At 42.9% G+C, this 24,079-nt stretch overlaps 1 protein-coding gene across 1 annotated transcript in view; it reads left to right on the top strand.

The window, feature by feature from the left end:
- The window catches only part of RSU1 (Ras suppressor protein 1), a 202,372-nt gene that overhangs the window by 3,091 nt on the left and 175,202 nt on the right, over positions 1 to 24,079 (top strand). Inside the window, exon 3 of the mRNA XM_043885150.1 lies at positions 21,994 to 22,044. Within this exon, the coding sequence (XP_043741085.1) occupies positions 21,994 to 22,044 (51 nt within the window). The remainder of the gene's footprint in view (positions 1 to 21,993; positions 22,045 to 24,079) is intronic.

Here is a 24,079-nt window from a genome sequence, read left to right as displayed (position 1 = left end):
AAGAGCAAGAGTGCTTCTTGGGGAGTTTAGTGGCAGTGAATTTGGACACTTTGCCTCCATCCTCTGGAGTGGGCTAGACCTAAGAAGTGACCGCTTTCTGCAAAATACTCCCTGACTTCTGGAGTCTGGAGGGTCCCAGGATGCCTTCAGGACCCCACTCTCCACTGGGCTCAGTGGTCAGTAGTGTACAGAATGCTTCCTCCATGTACTTTAATATCTTAGGTGTTAAAATATTTGGCATGATCATGTTAGCTGTACTATAAGGATCCCCATAGTCTTTTGCTTATAAAATTCTGACTGAATTCATGAGGTTTTACTTATTATTTTTTTGAATTTATTTTGTCTGTTCAGATTGTGGGATCTTACTTCCCCGACCAGGGATTGAACCCAGGCACAGCTGTGAAAGTGTAAAGTCCTAACCGCTGGGCTGCCGGGGAGGTCCCCAAGGTTTCATGTGCTAGTATCAGGATTGAACCCAGGGAACAGCTTATTTCCACGGACAGAGAATGGTTATTGTATCTCAAGCTTTCCCTTCATTATCTTTTTTTAGTTATTATTTTAATTTCAGAATTTTTGCCATACTGTGTGGCATACGGGATCTTAGTTTCCTGACGGATCGAATCTATGTCCCCTGCAGTGGAAATGCAGAGTCTTAGCCATTAGGAAGTCCCTCTGTTTGTTATCTTTACTTTTAGTTTCTCTAAGAGCAGGAATTAAGCCTTGAATCTAAGAGTGGCTGTTGCATACTTATTCTAAGCATAGGAAATAGGCTTTGTTTCTGCTTGGAAAGTTGGGTCTTATAAATGCAACACTTTCCTTGCTCCAAGGCAGTAAATTGCCTTTCAAAAAAGCAACTTTGGAGTTGAGGTACCAAAAGCTTTCTGATAAGAAAACTTCCTAGGCTGGAGACAGACGTCAGCCAGGTTTTAGAGTTTTCTGTCAGTCCAGTCGGGTTCTGGGGATGTCAGATCTGACCCTGAGAGGCAGACATGGTCCAGTGCTTACAAGTGGGGCCTTGGAGCCGAATAGACTGGCTTCAGATTGTCCATCTTATCACTTTGTTACTTTAGAGAAATGACATACCTTTCTGAGCCTCGAGTGCCTCATCATTAGATGGAAACATAAGTACAGGTGGCGCTAGTGGTACAGAACCCTCCTGCCAGAGCAGGAGACGTGAGAGATGAGGGTTTGATCCCGAGGTCAGAAGACCCCCTGGAGGAGGGCATGGCAACCCACTCCAGTGTTCTTACCTGGGGAATCCCATGGACAGACGAGCCTGGGGGGCTACAGTTCATAGGGTCGCAAAGAGTCGGACACCGCTGAAGGGACTTAGCACAGTATAACGCAAGTACCCACTTGGCACTGGTTTAGACCTGAGTGCACGGCTTCATGTCAAGTGCTTAGCACCGAGCCCAGTACTGAGTACACAGTGACTGTCAACTGTTCATACAAATGTCCAGAGTGAGTGTGTAAGCCTCAGATGTAACCAGTCCCGACACAGTCGTTGTTCTGAACTGAGAATAGCTAGGTTAGGTAGATGAGGTAAGACATCTGTGTATGCTACGTGTTGATGTTTTCTATGCAGCTTAATGGAATCTACTGTGTTTTAGCCCTTTGGGTGGGGTTTTCAGGGATTTCCATATACTGTTTCTCTGAAATGATCTCTCATTTTCTTTCTTTCTTTTTTTTTCAAAACCTTTTATTTTTATGGCCATACTATGTGGCATGTGGGCTCTTAGTTGCCTGGCTAGGGATTGAACCTTCAACCCCTGCAGTGGAAGTACAGTCTTAACCATCAGGGGAGTCCCTCATTTTATTTCTTTTCCTTTTTTTTCTGCATGGCATGTAATCATACACATTCTCCTTAAAGCTTCCAGGAGGAATGGTATAATTTTGTACTTTTTATTAAAGAGATTTCATGAGGAAACTCTCTCCCATGCAGCAACTCTTTACCCGGATAATAAAGTTACTCTTGAAGGGCCCTGTAATCAGCTTCCTGGGAGTCTCAGGAGCCAGAGAGACTGTTTTTTATTTCTTTAAAGACTTTTGTGACTTTTTAATCTCTTCACATTTATTGCGCTCTGGTCAAACTTTTATCAGGTTTCCCCCCCCCCCCCCCCCCCCCACCCCAGCTAGGACTTAAATGTCTCTCAGGTAAATTTTAAAAGAGAAAAATCAACCGCCTGTGAGGGAATTGTTTTTCTAAAGGAGTCTGCAAAAGAATCAACAGATGTAATCCTGGCTTGCTTATCTGGAGGAGTTGTTAACGCAGGAATGTGATGCCTGTTGGGGATTTTTCATCATGATAGGACTTCTTAAAATTTATTTTTTACTTTTACATTTTGTATGAGACATTGGCATACAGGATCTTAGTTCCCTGACTTGGGATTGAACCTCTGCCCCCCGCTGTGGAAGCATGGAGTCCTAACCACTGCACTACCAGGGAATTCTATTATTAGTATTTAAACATGTGTTTTATCTGTGATGGTGTAAAAAATGCAAAACAATATCTCTTTAATTTCTGAGATTCTTGGTGGCGGGCTCTCCCGGCTAGTCTCACTGTCTCAAATCCCGGGAAAGGTGAGGTGGGCACAGAGAGCGTGACAAGTCAGCAGCGAAATGAGTGACCCCACATGGTACGTGCGGAGCCTCAGACACTGAAGGGGGTCGCTGAGGGGACAGCAGGGCGTTTCACAGGATTTTGATTGTGATGGGCTTGGGTCTGTTCGGCGTAAGAGGTGGTTATCAAAAGCAAACCAAAAATTGGCAGTTTTTCAGTTAATAATTAAAATATTATTTACCATCAATTGCCAGTATTGGGTGTATTTTTTTTTTCATGATGGACAGTACGTAAATCAAGTCTCTCTGGGACTTTCTTCCTCACTGATGCTCTTAAATTATCCAGTGATAAATTAATACGAGCTCTTCTAAAAAAACTGTAGCCTATTTAATAGATCTGAAGAAGTTAGATTGTCACCATAAGAAGCCATCACATCCACTGCTTTGCCTTGCTAGCCAGCTCTTAATTGTGAAAACCAGTGCTGGAATTGATAAGAATAGTACTTGAAAACCAGACCCCGTCTCTCCCTTCCCTAAATGTACACGAGCCTGGTTTAAAGAAAACCCAGTCTAAATATAACAAGATCCACCATCATAGAGCAGAAGCTAGAGATGATATTTTTACATTGCGTAAAGGTCTGTTGCTTCTTTGAATAGCGAGTCTGCACAGGTTGGTTTATTTGTTTCAGCCAAACAGCACAGAGATGTTGGGAGAGCAGTCCATGTAGAGGACGTGCCTGGCCAGTAGGGGGCAGTGCCGAGCCTCTGCATTTTGCTCCAGGTCCCTCGGAAGACTAAATACAACCTCTGCTGCCCCAGTGTCCACTGCCGCCTGGGCACTCGGCTTCCTCCCTCCTCATTGCGTCTCTTCCTTCAGGTCAGGAGATCCCTTCGTTTATGTCACTTGACCTGTGAAGCTCAGAGTTTGAGAAACCTCCAGACAGTTTGTTGTGAAGTGTCTGGCCCAGAGCATTGTTGATGCTGGCTTGTGAACTGCCTTGTGGACCTGGAGTCTCCTCTGACAGCACAGAGTCTTCTGGACAGAGAGCTGCTGATCAGTCAGCATGTTTCCCAGTGGAAGACGGGGGTGAAATGGAATTTGCCAGGTCCCCTTTGGGCAGATTTCATCAGTGTGTGATGCTAAACAGTATAAAACAGTGTTTTGGATTTGAGGCATCGATAAAGCCCAAAAGATAAATGATAGTATAACATCATCTACTTTATTAGTCTGCTAGGGCTACCAGTCCATCCTAAAGGAGATCAGTCCTGGGTGTTCATTGGCAGGACTGATGCTGAAGCTGAAACTCCAGTACTTTGGCCACCTGATGTGAAGAGTTGATTCCTTGGAAAAGACCCTGATGCTGGGAGGGATTGGGGGCATGAGGAGAAGGGGACGACAGAGGATGAGATGGCTGGATGGCATCCTCGACTCGATGGGCATGAGTTTGAGTAAACTCCGGGAATTGGTGATGGACAGGGAGGCCTGGCGTGCTGCAGTTCATGGGGTCGCAAAGAGTCGGACACGACTGAGTGACTGAACTGAACTGAACTGAGGGCTTCCATAGGGATACTTTGGCCACCTGATTCGAAGAGCTGACTCACTGGAAAAGACCCTGATGCTGGGAAAGATTGAAGGCAGGAGGAGGAGGGAATGACAGAGGATGAGGTGGTTGGATGGCGTCACTGACTCAATGGACATTAGTTTGAGCAAACTCCGGGAGCTAGTGAAGGACAGGGAAGCGCGGTGTGCTGTAGTCCATGGGGTCACAAAGAGTTAAACACGACTGAACAGCAACAGGGCTGCCGGATAGCACACCGCAGACCCAGGGACTTCAGCCACAGACAGTGATTGTTGATGGTTTTGGAGGCCATAGTGTCGGCAGGGTTGGTTTCTTCTGAGGCCTCTTTCCTTTGCAGACAGCCCCCTTTAGTCTGTGTCTCACGTGGCCTCTGCTGACATGGATTCCTGGACCCTCTCTGTGTCCACTTCTGATGCCTGAGACGATGCCCTTCAACTTGGATTACGGCCAACTTGGTGGCTTCATTACTTCATCATGCTTTGAAAGTTCTGACTCCAAGTACAGTCTCACTCTGAGATACCTGGGGTCAGGGTTTCCCTAGAGGACTTTGAAGGGCCACCATCAGCCCATCACATCTGCATTAGAGGTTCTGAGTGGTGCACACGTGAGTGCTTCTCACATCAGCCTCTGGTGCAGATAGTAATCATCAGTGTTTCACACGTGAGCAGACAGAAGGTTGAGAAAATCCCAGCCTCACATGTTAGACACACCTGGGTGTATCTAACAGCTGTGTTCTGTAATCTTGTGCTGTGTGGCTCAGGCCTTAAGGCGTGAGGGCTTCCAGGGTTAAGCTGGACTGGCGGGGCTCACCTCACGTCAGTCAATTTCAGAATTCTTTAAAAACACTGTCCTAGGGGCCTTCTCAGTGGTCCAGTGGTTAGGATTCCAAGTTTCCACTGCAGGGGATACAGTTCAGTCGCTAGCTGGGGAACTGGGATCCCACGTGCCATGTGTCATGGCCAAAAAAAAATTGTAGTATTGGTATAAGAACAGACATGTAGACCAGTGGGATAGAATAGAGAGTCCAGATTTAGGTTGTGGCATTAAGAAACAAAAAGCATCGAGAAAGGGGATATATGTGTACTTAGAGCTGATTCACTTCGTTGTATAGCAGAAACACAACATTGTAAGGCAGTTATCCTCCAATTAAAAAAAAAGAGCACTGTGCTAGGCCAAGAAAATGCATCATTCCTGCAACCCTCCAGCTTGGAAACAGGTTTATCACATCGCTGTAGGACTTGAACTGTCGAAGAAAACAGTAGAAGCAACTTCGTCTCTGTCTGATCAGGGTTAATTCTGAACCTCCTGGTTTCTTAAGGCTTTTGTGAAAAACTATTATTCTTAATGGATTTTAACAGTCACATATGAGTTTTTTTTTTTTTTAACTATGTGCTAATTCATTTTTTCTGTCTTCATATATCACAGTAGAATAAACCTGAGTTGCATGAAATGGTAACTGTAGTTGCAGTTTACCTGTCATTCATCAAGAGCCTTTTCACTTACTACGTTTCTGTGCGTATATGTTAATGGTGCCTCCAGACTCTGAACAGTTCTTAAGCATAAAGTGGGCTAATGAGAAGCACACCTCAGACCAGGTAGTGAATTGGAGAGGGTCTTGGACACTTGGTTTTTCAGAGCATAGCGCAGAAATAGGCAGAAATTGGTGACATGGTTTGCAACCTCAGTATTCAAATGGTTGTTGTGCAAATGTTTGCATAGGCAAGACAGTTGATTTTTTATAGCTGTGAATATTTCCATCTTCAGGCTTTGTAAAAGATGCCTATGCAGCCTATTATGTATTCTTCAAGTTGTACAGTCTTTACTAGAAGGATAAAAATAATAGGTAACTGAAGCTATATACAAGAGTATATTAATCCATACGCGCACACACTGCTTATCATATGCCAGGCATTGTGTGCAGTTCTGCATATAGATTATTTCTTTTTCTTTTTTCTTAATATTATTTGGCTATGCCTAGTCTTTTGTTGGACACACAGGATCTTCGATCTTAGTTGCAGCATGTGGGATCTCATTCCCTCACCAGGGATGGTACCCAGGCCGCCTGCACTGGGAGAGAAGAGTCTTAGTCACCGGATCACCAGGAAAGTCCCTGGATTATTTGTCTTAAACCCCACGGCTCCATTAGGATTGTTGTCATCATCGTCATTGTTCTCCGTATCCAGTTTGCAGCTGAGGGCCCAGAGATTTCGGGAACTTGAGCACACTAATAAGTATTTAAGCATTAGTACACTCATAAGCAGCAGACGTGAAGCCAGGCGGTCAGGCTTCCAAAGCTGGGCTGCAGCTCACGCTTTCTTCCCTCTCTTATGTCACTAACATTTTCGAGAGTCAGGTGCACATACAAAGATGAAACCACTAATTCAGCAAGCATCCAGTGAGTGCTTGCTGGCTCCAGAAGCCGCCTCCCTGAGCTGTGTGGGCTGCTGATTCCGTGTCCATCGAGGAGTGTGTTCAGGGATCTGACCTTCCCACGCTCCAGCGGACTGGGCTCAGGAAACAGCAGTCTTCTTCCTCAGACACTCACATGTTCTTTTTTAAAAAGCTCCCTTTCACAATGCCTTTATCAGAGTGTTCCTGTGGGGAATTGCACACCTGATAGTATAGCGTGACAGATCTCCAAACCAGGAAACTGAAGGCAATCGGCACCTCCTAGCCACTCGCCCCTCAAGACAGGGTCCTGACTCTTGACAGCGAAGATTTCCTTTGCCAGTTGATCGGCATCATTCAAAGGAAGGAGGGCTTACAGCACGCACTCCGCTGTCTGGTTCTCACGCTCAGCCTCTTATTCCTGAGGTTCATTTGTGTCGTGATGCTGGGTAACATTTAGGGTGTGATGGCCCAAGTCCCCACGTGTGTTCTGCTGTTGATGGATGTTTGGGGGCTACCAGGCCAGGGCTGTCACCAGTGCTGCTGCTGTGGTCTTGTCAGCACACACGTTCCTTTCTGTTGGTTACAGGTTAGGGGTGGAGTTACTGGGTCGTGGGGTGTGCCCTTGGACACGCTTTAAAATGGAAGCAAGAGTCCCAAATATGGGGGGAAATATTTGAAACATAAATGACTAGCAAAGGCTTAATAGCATTCCTTTTTTATTGGCGTGTAATTGCTTTATAATGTTGTGTTGGTTTCTCAGAAATGAATCAGCCATATTTGTACATATGTGTGTGTGTGTGTGTGTGTGTGTGTGTGTGTGTGTGTATGTGTGTATATCCCATCCCACCCCTGTAGATCACCCACAGAGCACCAAGCTGAGTCCCCTGTGCTATATGGGAGCTTCCCACCAGCTATCTGTTTTACACATGGTAGTGTATATATGTCTATGCTACTCTCTCAATTCATCCCATCTCCTTCCCCACCCCTGTGTCCACTATGTAAAGACTAAAATATCTAAAGACTTCGTACTGGTGGGTCCAGTTCAAATATGACTCTGCAAATGACAGTGCTTTTACTGAACTTCTTCAATGCCGTGTCTCTGCTTTTCTGCCACTCGGAGAATCCTGATTCTCAAGGATGCTCATGATGTTAAGACTATCTCACAGTTGCTTTTTTGGTACCTTACACACAACTGGTCAGTTACACACAATTAACAGTGCGGATATTGCCACCAAGATATTGCTGAAAACAGTTGTTTCGTGCGTGTTCTCTCCCCATTCTCCTCCTTTTTTTTTTTTTTTAAAAAAAAATCATACTTCATTTTTTACAAGTTTTCCCTGTTATTAAACCTCCACGGTTTCCCCTGTTGTTAAAATCTGGCATTGGAGTGGTACTTTTGTTACAGTTGATGATTGATACATTATTAACTAAAATTCGCAGTTTACATTGTTGTCTGCTCTCTGTGTTGTGATACGTGATGGCCTTAAAAAATTTATTAGAGTCTAATTGCTTTACTGCGTAGTGTTTCTGCTGTACAAAGTGAATCATCTATGTGACCCAGCAATCCCATTCCTGGGTATATAGCTGTAGAAAACATAATTCCAAGATACATGCCCCCCAGTGTTCATTGCAGCACCACTTACAATATCCAGGACATGGAAGCAACTTAAGTGTCCATCAGCAGAGGAAAAGATAAAGAAGACGTGGTACATACATGCAGTGGAATATTATTCAGCCATAAAAGGATGAAGTTGTGCCATTTGCAGAGATGTGGATGGACCTAGAGATGGAGTGAAACAAGCCAGAAAGAGAGAAACAAACATCGTTTATTACTGCCTATGTGTGGAATCTAGAAAAATTGAACAAATGAACCTATTTGCAAAGCAGAAACATAGGCACTCAGTGGCTTTTAACAGATGCATAGTGTCCTACAGAGTAGTTTCACTGCCCTGAATACCCTTTGTGGTTTTTTTCCCCCTCTCTTCCTACTTACCTGACACCAAACCCCAGGCAGCCACTGAAATTTTATGTCTTTCTAGTTTTGCGTGTTCTACAATGTGACATAGTTGAAGCCGTATAGTACGTAACCTTTAAAGAAAGACTTCTTTGACTTAGCCATATTCGTTTCAGGTTCCTCTGTGTCTTTTCTTGGCTTGATAACTTGTATATTTTTATTATTGACTAAAATTCCATTGTCTGGATGCATCACACTTTGTTTATCCTTTCACCTATTGAAGGATATCTTGGTTGTTTTCAAATTTTGTCTATTATGAGTAAAGCTGCTATAAACATCCATGTGCAGATTTTTGTGTGAACGTGGTTCTTTGACTCCTTTGGGCAAAGGAGTACAACTGCTGGATTGTATGCTAAGAATACGTTTGGTGTCCTAAGAAACCAACACACGGACTTCCAATCATACATACGTCCCCCAGCCATGAATAAGAGTTCCTGTTGCTCCATATTCTTCTCAATATTTCGTGTTGTCAGTGTTCTTGATTTTGGCCATCCTAATAGGCTAGTAGCAGTATCTTGAAAGATTGTTGCTGAACCATGAAAGACGCCAGGGTTCTTGGCCTCTGGAAGAGAAGAATTCAATCTGTGGCCAGAGACAAGGCTTGATCACTCAGAGCTTTTGTGTAATAAAGTTTTGTTAAAGTATAAAAGAGATAGCTTTTGACGCAGACAACAGAAGGGAGATGGAGAGTATGCCCCCCCTCTAGTGTTAGCAAGGGAGTTATATACTTTTTAATTAGTTATTACAATGAATCAAAAGAATGTCTCAAGTTTGTGAAAACTTTACCAGACCCACTCCAACAATTTACATTTTAGGATAACAATTTTAGAATTTAACAATAGAAAGATCCTACCAGACCCACTCCCATAATATACATTCTAGGATATCAGGATTAGTCAGAAGGTTTTGGGGAAGGAGAAACTGTCCTCCAGCGGGATACATTGTTGTTGTATAATCCCTGGTACAGAGTTTAAACTTAGTTGTGTAATTGACTAAGGGTCCCTTGGACTGCAAGGAGATCCAGCCAGTCCATCCTAAAGGAGATCAGTCCTGGGTGTTCATTGGAAGGACTGATGCTGAAGCTGAAACTCCAGTACTTTGGCCACCTCATGCGAAGAGTTGACTCATTGGAAAAGACCCTGATGCTAGGAGGGATTGGGGGCAGGAGGAGAAGGGGGCGACAGAGGATGAGATGGCTGGGTGGCGTCACCGACTCGATGGACATGAGTTTGAGTAAACTCCAGGAGTTGGTGATGGACAGGGAGGCCTGGTGTGCTGCAGTTCATGGGGTCGCAAAGAGTCGGACACAACTGAGTGACTGAACTGAAGGAATGTAGAGGAAAAAAAGTTTGTCCTTTTCTCCTCCTTGAGAATTCCAGACTCCTATCTCCACTTACGGAACCCCAGACCCCTTTATCCTCCTTGGGAACCCTGGACTTACCATCAATCAGCCTAGGAATTGACTCAATCTCATTGTTTTATTGTGTAGTTCTCTCATGGCAGGTGATGTGGAAAATCTTCATATATTTGTTTGCCATCTGTTTGTCTTCTGTTTGGTGTCTATTAAGGTCTTTGGCCTATTTTTTTTTTAAGTAAAGTCTATTTTGTGTAGGTTTTCTTTTCTGTTATGCTTTAAATAAAATTATTATTTTTTATTGAAATATAGTTGATGTACAATAGTTGTTTCAGGTGTAGTGCTTCGTGACTTGATACTTGCACATAGTATGAATTTTGGGCCATTTTTTAATTGGGTTGTTTGCTTTCTTATTGTTGAATTTAAAATTTCTTGGTGTATTTTACAAAGATGTCCTATATATCAGATATGTGTTTTGCAAAAACTTCTGTCTCAGTCTGTGGCTCTCCTTTCCATTTTATTAACATTGTCTTTTACAGAGGAGAAGTGTTTTTAATTTTAATGAATTCCCAACCAGGTAACACACCTTTTTTCTTTCTTTTTTTCCCTGATAATGCTTTTAGTGTTGTATCTAAGACATCATTACCAGGCCAAGGACTGCCTAGATTTTCCCTCTAGTACTTTATGCTTTTACATTTTACAATTAAGAGAGTGAACCACTTTGAGTTAATATTTCTCAGAGTTGTAAGTTCTGTGTCTAGGTTCTTTCTTCTTTTTTCTCCTTATGTAGATGTCAAGTTCCAGCCATTGATTGAAAACATTGTCCTTTTCCCATTGAGTTGCCTTCGCTCCCTTGTCAGAGACCAGTTGATTGTATCTGTGTGAGTCTACTTCTTGCTTCTCTAATGTTTCATTGGTCTATTTGTTTTTTCACCCATTGTTGGCTGTGGCTATATATAGTAAGTTTTGTGTTGGGACATGACAATTTTCTGAGTTTTTCTTTTTCAGTATTTTATTGGCTACTTGGAGCCTTTTGCCTTTCCATATCACTTTTAGGTTCAGTTTGTCGACATTCATAAAATAAATGTGCTGTGATTTTCCTTGGAGTTGGTTGCACTGACTCTGTAGACCAAGTTAGAAAGAATTGATTGGCCAGGGTGGTTCCAGTCCTCTCATCACAGGTCTGGCTGCCCTGGCTGCTAGCTTCCAGAAGTCATCTCATCAACATAACAAAAGCTTCCTTGCTCTGTCACTTAGGAAATTCCACTGGCCGTGTACCTGGTACATGGTTCATGGCCTGAGGATTGGGGACCCCTGGCTTAAAGAATTTTAAAAGTGTTTTCTCCTTCACAGCACAGCCTAGGATGAGTGTTGTAGGTCAGCGAGCATCTCTGCTCCTGGTAGCCTTCACGGATCTCCACTTCCTTCTGTTCCTTTCTCTGTGCCACACAGGGCGTTGTCCGCATCTGCTGGCTCAGAGCTGGGCAGCCAGCACTCAGAGGTCTTGGCAGACCTGCAGCCTTGAGGGTCTCGGTCTGGAAGGGACATGTGTTGCTTCCACTCAGGTTCCCTCGGTAAGAACCCACCACCCAGGAACTTGTGTCTTTCATGCTCATCATGCTGATCAGATAGCCCTCAGGTCAGTATCTCTAATCATGTTGAATGTCTGAAACGTGTACACTGGTAGATTGCTCAGGAGCACTCAAGAGGATAATGTCACCAGTGAAAGTGTTAGTCATTCAATTGTGTCCGACTCTTTGCAATCCCACGGACTGTAGCCCACCAGGTTCTTCTGTCCATGAGATTCTCCAGGCAAGAATACTGGAGTGGGTAGCCGTTTCTTTCTCCAGGGGATCTTCCCAACCCAGGGATTGAACCAGGGTCTCCTACATTGCAGGCAAGTTCTTTACCATTTGAGCCACCGGAAGCCTAATCACCAGAGTTGTGCCTATTGATAGTAGATTAAAGCTTGGGCCTTTTTTACTTGGAAGTCAGACTTAACTGAAGACTCATAATTTATTTCCTGGAGTATTGTTAGTGTGTTATCCTGTTTTCTTTGGTGTAAAGCCTTGCTGTCCAGAAGTCTAATGATCTGATTTTATTTTCTTCTGTCTTTTTTTCCTAGATGCTGGAAAGACTTTTTTTTTTTACTTCAAGTCCAGGTGTTATCTTTTGGGCATCTTAAAATGATATATACAGTCTTCTCTTTGTGGGTATTTGCTGGATTTGTTTGGCTTGTAGAAAAGTACAGTCAGAGTTAATCAGATTCTCGTTTGGAGACGGCTTGTAAAGAATCTTCTCTGTTTACTAGAGCTGAAACTGTGAGCAGGTTGCCTAACCTCTCTGGATCTCATTTCTCTCACCCAAAATTGGGAGGGAGGCAGAGAATAACAGTGCTATATCTGTTAGGGTTACTGTGAGGAGTGAAAGTGAAGTCGCTCAGTCGTGTCCGACTCTTTGCGACCCCATGGACTGTACCTACCAGGCTCCTCCGTTGAGGGGATTTTCCAGGCAAGAGGACCGGAGTGGGGTGCCATTGCCTTCTCCAGGGGATCTTCCCGACTCAGGGTCTCCCTGGGTCTCCCACATTGCAGGCAGATGCTTTACCGTCTAAGCCACCAGGGAAGCCCTATTCCTACTGTGACGAATAAAGGAGGTAATAAAATTCTTAGAACCATGGCAGCCACATGTTAAGTGTTTGGTAAACATTATTGTCATGACTACTTTAACATTTTTGATTCTTATAAGTGGTGATTCAGTGCCCAGCGTAACATTTTGATATAGGAGGTATGGTGGCTCAGTCGGAGGAGGGATCCACCTGTAATGCAGGAAAACCAGATTCAATTCCTGGGTCGGGAAGATCCCCTGGAGAAGGAAATGGCAACCCACTCCAGTATTCTTGCCTGGGAAATCCCATGGACGGAGAAGCCTGAAAAAAAACCTTCCAACATTTCCTTTTTAATGGGAGTTTGTTATCAGCTTACCTCCTTATGGTGCTGCTAATCTGCCTGTATCACAGGTCTTTTTTTTTTTTTTTTTTGAGATGAACAAAGAAAATTTATTTATTTTTTTTTTAATTTTTAAACATTTGCTGGAGTATAGTTGCTTTACAGTGTTGTGTTCGCTTCTGCTGCCCAGCAGAGTGAATCGGCTGTGTGTACACATACATCCCGTCCCTCTAGGACTGCCTTCCCGTCCCAGCCACAGCCCTGAGGAGGCTTCCCTGTGCTACACGGTAGGTCCTCATTAGTTGTCTGGTTTCTACGTAGTGTCCGCAGTGTGTGTGTCAGCCCCACGCTCCCAGTTCATCCCACCCCCGCGTCCCCCTTGCTGTCCACACATGTGTTTCTCTCTTTCTGACTTACCTCACTCTGTATGACAATCTCTGGGTCCATTCACGTCTCTCCAGATGAGCCAGTTTCATTCCTTTCTGTGACTAATACGCCTCTGAACAACCCACATGTCCACCGGGGAAGGATGGATAAAGGTGTGGCCTGTGCATACAATGTGTCATAGGTTTTTGTTACCTCCCCTTATTATAGACTTCCCTGGTGGCTCAGACCATCAAGTGTCTGCCTACAGTGCGGGAGACCCGAGTTCGATCCCTGGGTTGGGAAGATCCTCTGGAGAAGGAAATGGCAACCCAGTCCAGTATTCCTGCCTGGAAAATCCCCTGAACAGAGGAGCCTGGTAGGCTACAGCCCATGGGGTCGCAAAGAGTCGGACATGACTGAGCAACTTCACTTTCACTTTTCTTGTTACAGAGTAAACTCCTTGAGGACAGTAACTATGTCTTCATGCATTTTCTATGTCTGTCAACACCAACCAAATACAGTGCTTGCAAACAGTCTGTAATTCACAGAGCATTTATTCATATCACCCTACACATCCCCTGAGAGCAATAAATAACTGTGTACTTGTATTTTCCTCTTTAATTCTCCCGGGTTTTTAGAATTTAAAGTTTTTCTTTGTCTTTGTTCCTGAAGGAGAGACTGTAAGGTGATGTGTTTGGACTGGAAGCATGTTGGTTCTGCCTTGTCAGTAACACAGTGTTCTGGGTCGAGCATCTTTTGACTTAATGTCCCTGTAGACACAGAAGCCTCAGTCAGTGATCAGCTTATGGGGATTCTCAGTACATGTGAATTCTCTGCTCTTATTTATGTATAGAATGAGATGTCACATTTTAAAAATCATCAGATATGATAAATTGCTTTCTGTTGAGTGAAAAAGCAAGTCATTGTGGTTGAGGGACCCTTTATCTGCAAATAGGACTCAGTCATGTAACCAGTTTTGAAAACTTGCTACAAAAACACTTCTGCCTCTCCACAGTATTTAGTTGCAAAGTCAAGGAAAGCTTTTATACCATGGATTTTTTTTTTTCTGAAGTTTTAAATTACGAACAAAATTCAAAGAAATACTTTTTAAGATTCTGGATGTGTAGATGAATATGATATTTGTACTATATCTTGGTATCAAATATTTTATTGTCTGTCTTCACTTAAATATATCGTCAGAAGCTGCATATTTAAGAAGATCTGAATCTACATCCTTCTGCCAGGGGTGAAATAACTTTAGCATGTGACACGGGCAGGCATTTTAGTCACACATTGTGGAGACTTGGGACCCAAAGTGGTCAGAACAGCCTTTTGAACCATCCTGTATTTTCAGTTCAAATGAATTCTTTTCCATCAACCACTTTGGGAGGAATAGAGCATACTGTTTGCAGTGTAATCTATAGAGTTGCACTGAACTTGAAGGTTGTCCCCCTGGAATTGTAAAACAAGTCAAAAGTGACCCTCTCTGAGCATCTCAGGGAGGGTACGGCTGTTCTCCCAATGCAGTATTTGATCCCGCAAGAGTTGTCGAAAAGGGGTAGACTATTTGTCTTCTGATGGTAGCTGTATTTTTCTGATTGCTTCTATGGGGAATGCAGCCGGTGAAATGAGCTGATGGTTATAGTCCAGTTTTTGGTGACCAGTGTTCCAGAATTGTTCTTTGGGAATCAGCCAATGAAAGCCGCTCAGTTGTGTCTGACTCTTTGCAACCCCATGAACTATACATACCGTCCATAGAATTCTCCAGGCCAGAATACTGGAGGGGTAGCTGTTTCCTTCACCAGGGGATCTTCCCAACCCAGGGATTGAACCCAGATCTCCTGTGTTGGGGGTGGATTCTTTACCAACTGAGCCACCAGGGAAGCCCTCTAAGAATACTAGAGTGGGTAGCCTATCCCTTCTCCAGGGGATCTTCCTGACCCAGGAATCGAACCAGGGTCTCCTGCATTGCAAGCAGATGCGTTACCAGCTCAGCTACCGAGAGGCCCAGTTCTGGCCTTCCACAGGATGGCGGAAACTTTCAAGTCCCGTGTCACTGCGTGCGTTTCCAAGTATCATTCCCATTAGGCTGTGCTTTTTCCTCTGGATATAAATGTCATTCTGTGAAGCTGGAACTTTTTAAACCTTTCTAAAGTGCCACCAGAGGAATAATTTGCTTCTGATTTGCCAGACTGAAAGCTGGAGAGACAGTTTCCAGAGTGGCACATCTTTGTGATTTGTTGGATTGTTTTGAAAGCAGGTCTGCCATGTCGTCATCTGGTGCTGTAGATTTCCTCCTGCTCATTTTTCTCTTGTGCTGTCTACTAGACGATGAAGGGAAAAAAGCTGAACCTATTTGAAATAATACCTGCTTCCATGCATTATCCACACATAATGCTTCTTTTTCTAGGAGTGTTGGCTGGTCCTTTGATTGTTCTGAGTCTAGTCCATTGTAATGCTGGCTGGCCCACCTAGCCCTGTACCTTCCCTGTTTTTCGTTTCTTCACTTGAATAAGGCTAGAACTGCTTCCATAAGCTCCAACTTCTGTATGTCTTCCAAGTCCAATTCTATATTCTGTATTGCCTAAATTGAGGGACTGTGTGGCTTATCATTCAAATCAGGACAGTTTTGAGAGGGACACTGGGCATAATCCATGACTGTCCCGATCTAATGAGGATGTATGCTTGACATTGCTGCTGCTTTTTATTTTTTATTTCTTTTGCTTAGTTATTTTTAATTTATTTAAAAATTTTTTATTGTATAGTTGCATTATAGTATTGTATTAGTGTCTACAGCAAAGTGAATCAGCTATATGTATAGATATATCCCCTCTTTATTTTAATTTCCTTTCCATTTAGGTCAACACAGAGCACTTAGTATGAGTTCCCTGAGCTGTGTACCATGTATAAAATAGTATACTGTGTATAAAATGGTATACTGTGTATAAAATAGTAGTCTCTTTTGTACATAGTAGTGTATACATGTCAATCCTAATCACCCATTCATCCCACCCTGCTTCTCCCCCTTGGTGTCCATACGAGTGTTCTCTACGTCTGACATTACTTCTCAGAGATCTCCACGGAAGACACCATCGCCACGCTGAACGTGCCTGGTAAATGTCCAGTCCGTGAGTGCCTGAAGGGATCTCTCATGGAAGTTACTGAAACAGCCGGTTTTTCTTTGACCATTTAGCACTTTCTGGCCAATTCCATCCTTGGCTGGAGAATAAACCATCATCACTCACACACACACACAGCACCAGCTAGCTCACCCTTCTCCACGCCCTTCACCTTCAGACAACCCTCTCCTCATAATTTTCTTCCCCATGTGTTCATTTTGGCCTGATACAGTGTTCACCCACATACCATTTCTTTTTTTTTTTTTAATTTGCTCTCGTTTTTATTTTATATTGGAGTATAGTTGATTTACAAAGGTGCTAGTTTCAGGTGCAGAGCAGAGTGATTCAGTTATACATATACACATATATCCACTCTTATTTGGATCCTTCTCCCGTATAGGTCATTACGGAGTATTGAATAGAGTTCCCTGTGCCATACAGTAGGTCCTTATTAGTTATCATTTTATAGTAGTAGCATGTATATAATCAGTCCCAATCTCCCAATTTTTCCTTTCCTACCCACATACCATTTCTAAAGGCTCGAGACAGAATGAGAGCCAGGGCATGGCAGCATTAACAGTGTATGCCAGCATATTTTCTCTGTTATTTAGTTGACTTTTGGAAGTCTATTCTACTTTGAAAATGCCTGGGCAAAACACAGTTCAACACTGCTTTAGGACCTTTAATAACAGTTTGTCATCATTGTTCTGGTGCCACTGCTTCCGGACAGTGTATGGCTAGCAGGACCCGAAGCTAGGATATTCCTGCGTGGGGAGATTTCCTAGTGTGTTAGTCAGTAGCAGGGCAGGCCAGTGGGGAGACCTGGTTCCATTTTGCCCACATGGTTGACTAGGGTGGCTTTTGTACTTTTAAATAACCCATTCTCTGTTGGTAGACCTTCTCTCCCTTCTTTTTAACCAGTGCAGTGTCAGGATAAGACCCACAGTGGACTCTGCGTGGCCAAGTGGAGGGCAGCGGCAGCTGCTTGAATACTTGTCTGGCTCTTTGGTCTTTGCCTGTCACAGGCTCTGTGATTGATTCTGAGATTTCAATTCTGTCCAGCTTAACTGCCCTCCCAGCGGACCCAGCCCAGAGGCTATTGTTGCCGTAAATATTTCCTCAAAGGTCTTTTATTAACTTTGCCTTTTCTGTTCTAATTTTTCTCCTTCTTATTTAATATGTAGCCCTGTAGCAATAATTAGAAAGAAAAATACATCTATTAATAGTAATGTGATCAGGTGAAGCAACACATGCATTTCTCTATTAAAAAAAAAAAAAGAACTTTCAAACTTCATTTTCTCTCCTGCTAAATGCTTGTATAATAGAAAAGACAATGAAAGGGTTGAAAAAACTCAACTTTCTCTTATTAAATCTTTCATTATGAATGTTAGCTGGGAGAAGAGCAAAGTTTTTTTCTTCTTAATTAAGGTAGTTGTTATATTTTAGGAAAAATTAAGGCAGGATATTGGATTATCAGGGGATTTTTTGGTAAGCAGAATTATTTCTGTGACACTCAAATGAAGTATTTGCGTAGTGTGAGTGTCTGCTGGTTTTGGTTCGCACCATCTTTGTTGGTTTTAAAACCCCTAATTTTATCTCACGTGTGGTCACTTGTAATCCACCTCTTTTGCATTTAGGCATCACTGTATTATAAGTGGAAGTGCAGTTTCTTAGAAGGGTTTTCTTCCCCTTTCCATCTTCCTAAGGGGAATATAGACATGATGGCTAAGCTTAGGCAGCCCTTTTGGACTATGAGGTGGGATTCACACGTTGGGAATGGCTGTGTCGCAAGAAACTAGCAACTCTGTACTGCCCGTGTGTAAGTGAGAGAAACTTCTGTGTAACCCCTGTTATTTCCGGTTTGTCCTCACATGACTCTGGCTACTGTCTCAACTTACATATCTATCAATCTATTTCTTCTGGTTTTATGTGAAGGCCGCTCTTGGCAATTTTTTGTTTTCATATCAGACTGTATGCCTCAGAGATAAAGGAATGCTGTATCTAGTGGACAGGAACAGTCTTAACTCTTAAATATAGATGTGTGCAAGATGCTATGCGGTGTCTAAAATCTAGCTTCTCATGTTAGAAGCGATCGTGGTAATGCTTTAAAAATTGTAAAATTGCTCCTTTGCTTTGCCTTTCTGTCCTTCATTCCCTAAAGTTTCAATCCTAAAGTCAGTAGGTTCAACAGAAAAAGAGACGTATTCAAGGTTTGGGGGTAGGAGGGTGTGGGTGGGCATGGTGGTCCAGAGCCGGGCATGGAACTGTGAGTGGGGTGAGGAGAGCCTCTCTGCAGGGTAGGGAGCCTGGCTTGGGGGGTCTGAGCCCGAGCGGGATCAGGTTGAGGAAGGTAGGCGAGCAGGTGAGGAGGTTGAGTTGGACAGGTGTCCAGGTGGGAAGAAAGGGGGTGATGGGTTACTACATTAATACATAGGTTGCATAGTTGAAAGAACCCAGAAGGTTCCACAGAGCCCACTCACCCAGGGAGTTTATAAAGTCACAAGACATAGCTTAGCAGAGATAAGAAAGCACAGATGACCATCAGGGGCCCCAGAGGCTTACTGGCACAGTCTACCACCCTCCCCTGCCCCAGGGTCGTTTCTTAGTTGCTTAGGACATACTTTGTCTCCAGATGTGAACTTTCAAGACATATCCAAGAAGTCCGGGTGTTGGGAAGGCTTGGACTGAGATCTCCAGCACCGTCTTCTGTGTGTGACTGGTCAGGCATCTGCAGCCAAGTGTAAGCCAATGACCTGCATATCCTTGGATGTGTGAACAAGCTGGTCCTAGAGCCTCCAAGGTCTTTCCCACTTTGAACAGAACATGACACATCTCGAGCTTGCCTACTCATCTTTACCTTGACTCAGTGTCCCTGCAGGTCAGCATAGAGCTGTCCACACCCAGATGTGAGATAACTCTGCTTCATGCAGTTACATGTAGGGGTACTGACTGCATACATAAGTAGCTTAAAGACAATGGAAACCAGAGTTCTCACTGTTAGAGAGGGAACTACAGGAGGAAAGGGAGAACACTAGAATGAACCATGCAGGGTTGTATTGAAATTGATCTATTGGTGTGAACTTGGGGTTTTCAATAATATAGTGAGATCTGCACAGATGTGTGTGTATTTTCTACTTCCATCACCTGAGAGTACTGAGACCTCAAATAACAGTGAGCACAGCTACTGCCCAGATTTTGGCTTCTAAGTACCATTTTCTGCACACAAAAAAAGAAGCAAAGCTCATTGGAGAAATGGCTGATGGATTCCAGGCCTGTGACAGTGAAAGCGCAAGATGAGTTTAACTGTCTTGTGCCAAAGAGTAGAAGTACTTAGAGAGTGAGGGGGACATTTCAGAAGGACCAGGCAGCCGGCTTGGATGGGGGATTCGCACCAGCCACATCAGGGACCATCATAATCTGAACAAATCATCATCATAATCTGAGCAAATGATGTAACCCATTGACTGAAATAGGAAACCACAAAGCCATACAAATGGAAGTAAAATGAATTCATGATTTCTCCACAGCAGCCTCATGGATGTCTTGGACTGGATGATTCTTTCTTGGGTGGGCTGCCTGGTGCATTTGTAGGATTTTAGCAGCATCCCTGGGCCCTAGATGCTAGATGCCACCGCTTAGACCAGTGTTCCGCACCAGTGGTGCCTCAGATGTAAGAATTTGCCTGCAATGCAGGAGACCCAGGTTCTATCCCTGAGTTGGGAAGATCCCCTGGAGACGGAAATGGCAACCCACTCCAGTATTCTTGCCTGGAGAATTCCATGGACAGCAGAGCCTGGCAGGCTGCAGTCCATGGGGTCACCAAGAGTCGGACACAGCTGAGCAACTAACACGAATGCAGCAGAAATCTGTGCCAGCTGATAGGATGCAGTGAGAAGATGACTGCGTTTCCTCTGGATTCCTGCTAATGGTGCATAGCCTGAGCTAATCAAGAATAAACAAAGGTCTCCATGCTCTGTGGTGACCCAAATGAAAGGAAATCTGGAAAAGAGGAGATACATGGGTATGTCCAGCTGATTCAGTTTGTTGTACAGCAGAAATGAACACAACACTGTAAGGCAACTATACTCCAATAAAAATTAAAGGACAAAAAACCACATGGAGGACATAACACAAAGTACCTTGGCCTGTGTGCTTCACAATCTTCATGGTCATGAAAATCAAGGAAACAGTGACCCAGACTAAGACGTGATTTGAAGAGGCCTGGCAGCTACATGCATCATGGATTCTAAACTGGATCCATTTCTATTAAAGAACTGTTTGGGACATTTGGTGAAACTGGAGTGGGTGAGGGCTGAGGATCAGATGATAATGATGTACAGTGCAGGGGAATGTCTTTGTAGGAATACCCTAAAGTTTATGGGACATCAAGTTTATGAGTCAGGACAGAGAAATGGGTCTTTGTATTGTATTTTGAACTTTTCTGTAACTTTGTGCTAGTTTGAACAAAAGAAAAACACTCAAAAGTTGCAGTCGGGGTGATGCATATTTTTTTCAAGGATGCTGGGTTCCAATCCTGAGACTCTTCTTGAGAAAAAATATTTGTCTTAGTGTCCCTTGAAGGGAAGAAAACTGTCATATTAAAATAAGGTCCTTATAGAAAGAATATTAGAAAAATTTCTAATATGTTTCTTCATGAATATATATCTATTTCACATTTAAAACTTTATATTAAGACACTATATTTAATTAGTATAAATAGTATATAGTATATAATCATTTAGATTTATTTTATACATATAAATATACAATTTAATATAAATAAAAAAAGGTAAATATATATATAATTTGTATATAAATGTAAATTTAACAAATAATACATGGGTGTATATATATTATTTATGTCAGTATATATATATATACACATATATATATATACATATACACACCCACATAATAAATATATATAGCTTGCTCACCACAAAGTGAAGTTTTAGAACCCAAAGTAGAGGTCACTTTTTAATCCCCTCTGGCCTTTCTTTTTTTTTTTTAGTGAATTTTTATACATATTTTCTTTCTTGGTACTTGGAGAAACCTTTTTCTTTTCTTTTTTAAAGGCAAATCTAGTCTTTTTCAGCAGTTTAAGCTTCCATGATCATATTCGAAACTGGTGAGCCATCTGCTGGTTCTTTGAAATGTCAGCCAAACTTGTGGAGAGGAACGTGTGGAGGGCTTTTACTCTGGTCATCGAGAGCATGTAGGCGCATTTCGGGGTTGACAGTGACTTGGGAAGCAGTGGTCTGTCTGTGTTGATGGGATGGTTTTCTAAGCATGGGCAGGGGAATTTTCCTCCCAGATTTCCTGACTGGTTCCCTTAGTGAGGTGAATTGTTGAGGCTGGACCAGCACTCCAGGTCCCTGAGCAGAGCTCACTGGCCCTGGTCCTGTTGGTTCCTGTGATGTTAATCCCATTAGTGCTGAAATTCCATTAGCGCTCACTTGCTGTTCTAATTGCACCGTTTATTGGGTGGCTTTTCCTCATGCGGTTTAACATTGAACAGACAGCCTTCTGTGAATCCCTGCGTCTGTTTTTATGAGTGGTAACACTCCAACCTGTGAAAAGAACTTAGCACGTTACCTTGCAGGAGCGCGAGTGTCATTTGGGTACATTAACTGACTGTGTGTTTTTTTCTTTTCTTTTCCAGTCACCCTGTCCCACATCACACAGCTGGTCCTCAGCCACAACAAGCTAACAAGTGAGTCAACCATTGCTGTCCTCTGTTACACAATTTCTGACCTGTAGGTAACGTGGTGGAACTGCTAATTCTTCTGTTTTCCTAGACAGTAATGACAAACGATTATTTGGGCAAAGTGAAAGTGTACTGAGATGGCTCTAACATACCTGAGCATACGGTCTTCCTGTATTTTGTAGTTTTCTCTGTTTTGAGGAATTTTTCCTCAATTTTTCATGTGTGTAAATTGAAGGAAGACAGTGACATTGTTCCTCCGATAATGGTCCCCTTTGGGCATGCAAACTGTTGCAGTGAGTGGCCTGAAATGCTAAGACTTCCGTTATTATTTCACGGGGGGGAAAAAAGCTTATCAAAAAAGTGTTGGAGGACTTCCCTGGTGGTTCAGTGGTTAAGACTTTATCTTCCAATGCAGGGGGTGTGGGATCGATCCCTCATCAGGAGCCAGATCCCACTTGTCTCATGGCCAAAACAACAAAACATAAAACAAATAATATTGTAAAAAATTCAGTAAAGACTTTTTAAAAAATGATCCACAACAAAAAGAAAATTTTTTTTTTTTAGAGTTTTTTTTCAGAGCAAAACATTGTTAGCTTTCATTTATACTCTCTCCTCAAAGTATATTTCTCCGGGAAAGTACATTTCTCCTCAAAAGTACTTTCTCCTCAAAGTACATTTTCTCCAGGAAAATGTAATTATTGATTTCTTTCCCTGCTTGATGGGGGCAGGTGGGGAGCACAAAATTGTAGAAGTGATAGACATTTGCATCTGTGTTTTTCAAGTTCTTGAGTCTGATTTCCAAGGAAAATTGTCCCAGGCATTGGGAGTGGTACAATTAACGTATAGTAGGTTTCATACCTCTTGGTAAAGTGTAATCTTGCGTGACTAACGTGGGCCATTGTATTCTCAGAGCTGTGGCTTAAAAGGTGTTAATGACGGGGCCCGATGTCCCGGCTCATGTCTGATTGATGGCCGCATCTTTGTGCTTTTCCTGCAGACTTGAATGCTTTTCTGATCATGTGGCAAGAATTTGTGAGGGAGCTTTCCGAGTTCGGTGAAACAGAGCAGAATGTGATGTTGAGGGATTTGCGTCGTGAATTTATGTGTGTGTTGCATTATATACAGCTTGAAGCAATGTCACAGAGCTGTTGATTATGGAGAATTAAGAGTGGCAGTGAGGGCCTCTCATGAGCAGGAGACAGGCAGATCAGTTCGTTTTTAGCAAAAAGCCAGGGCAGAGTGGCACTATTGTCATGTTTGAGTATTGGGAGCCCTAGCAGCTGATAGTGAGGGTGACAAGTCACGTGTGATCATTACTGGAACAGGTAATATGCTGCCACTTTCATTGTTTTTGTAGCGAGTGGTCCTGCTCTGTCTCCGCTGAGACCCTAATCCCAGTTCTGAGGGGATTTGAAATTTGTTTTGAAGGGTGGACTGCGTGATCCCTAAATTCCCCCAGATTTGGTAAGCAGAAATTTCTGATGCTCTCTCTGTCGTTTAGTTCATGAAAATATTTCCTAATTGCCAAGTTTACCACTAGTGTTCAATCTTGCATCGTCATCAGAGGGAAGAACAGTTTCCATTGAAAAAGGAAGCCAAACCTGTTTTGTTCCCATTATACCATTAATTGATTGGTTCCTTAAAAAGTCTTTCAGACAGTCATAGTTTTTCTTTTTATATATCCATAAAGAAATCTCTGGGACCAGGGTGTTAGCTTCTCTTTCTAGACGTGCAGTGTAAGATTAATTTAGGGAGGCATAAACAGAGTTAAGTTGTGTCTGCTATTAAAGAGGTTTGCTGTGGATTCAAACTTTTTCTCCTCTTTCTACCCCCCACCTCTTTTTTCCCCTTTTCTCCCATTTGAGACACTCTTGACCTAATCCAGTCAGCTCTAATTAATCGTCTTGGTAAATTCTGTTTCAAGCCATTGTGAGTGGTGTCAGTGACGCCCGATCTGTTTCACTAAGGTCAAATTAGCATCTTTTACTATTTTTCTGGCATTTAAATGAATGGTTTCGCTATGGTTTTTCCAGTGTTTATA

The sequence above is a fragment of the Cervus elaphus genome, chromosome 23 (assembly GCF_910594005.1).
Source record: "Cervus elaphus chromosome 23, mCerEla1.1, whole genome shotgun sequence".
Taxonomy (NCBI): Eukaryota; Metazoa; Chordata; class Mammalia; order Artiodactyla; family Cervidae; genus Cervus; species Cervus elaphus.
Note: the sequence above shows the minus strand (reverse complement) of the source record. Positions and strands in the feature narration are given on the sequence as shown.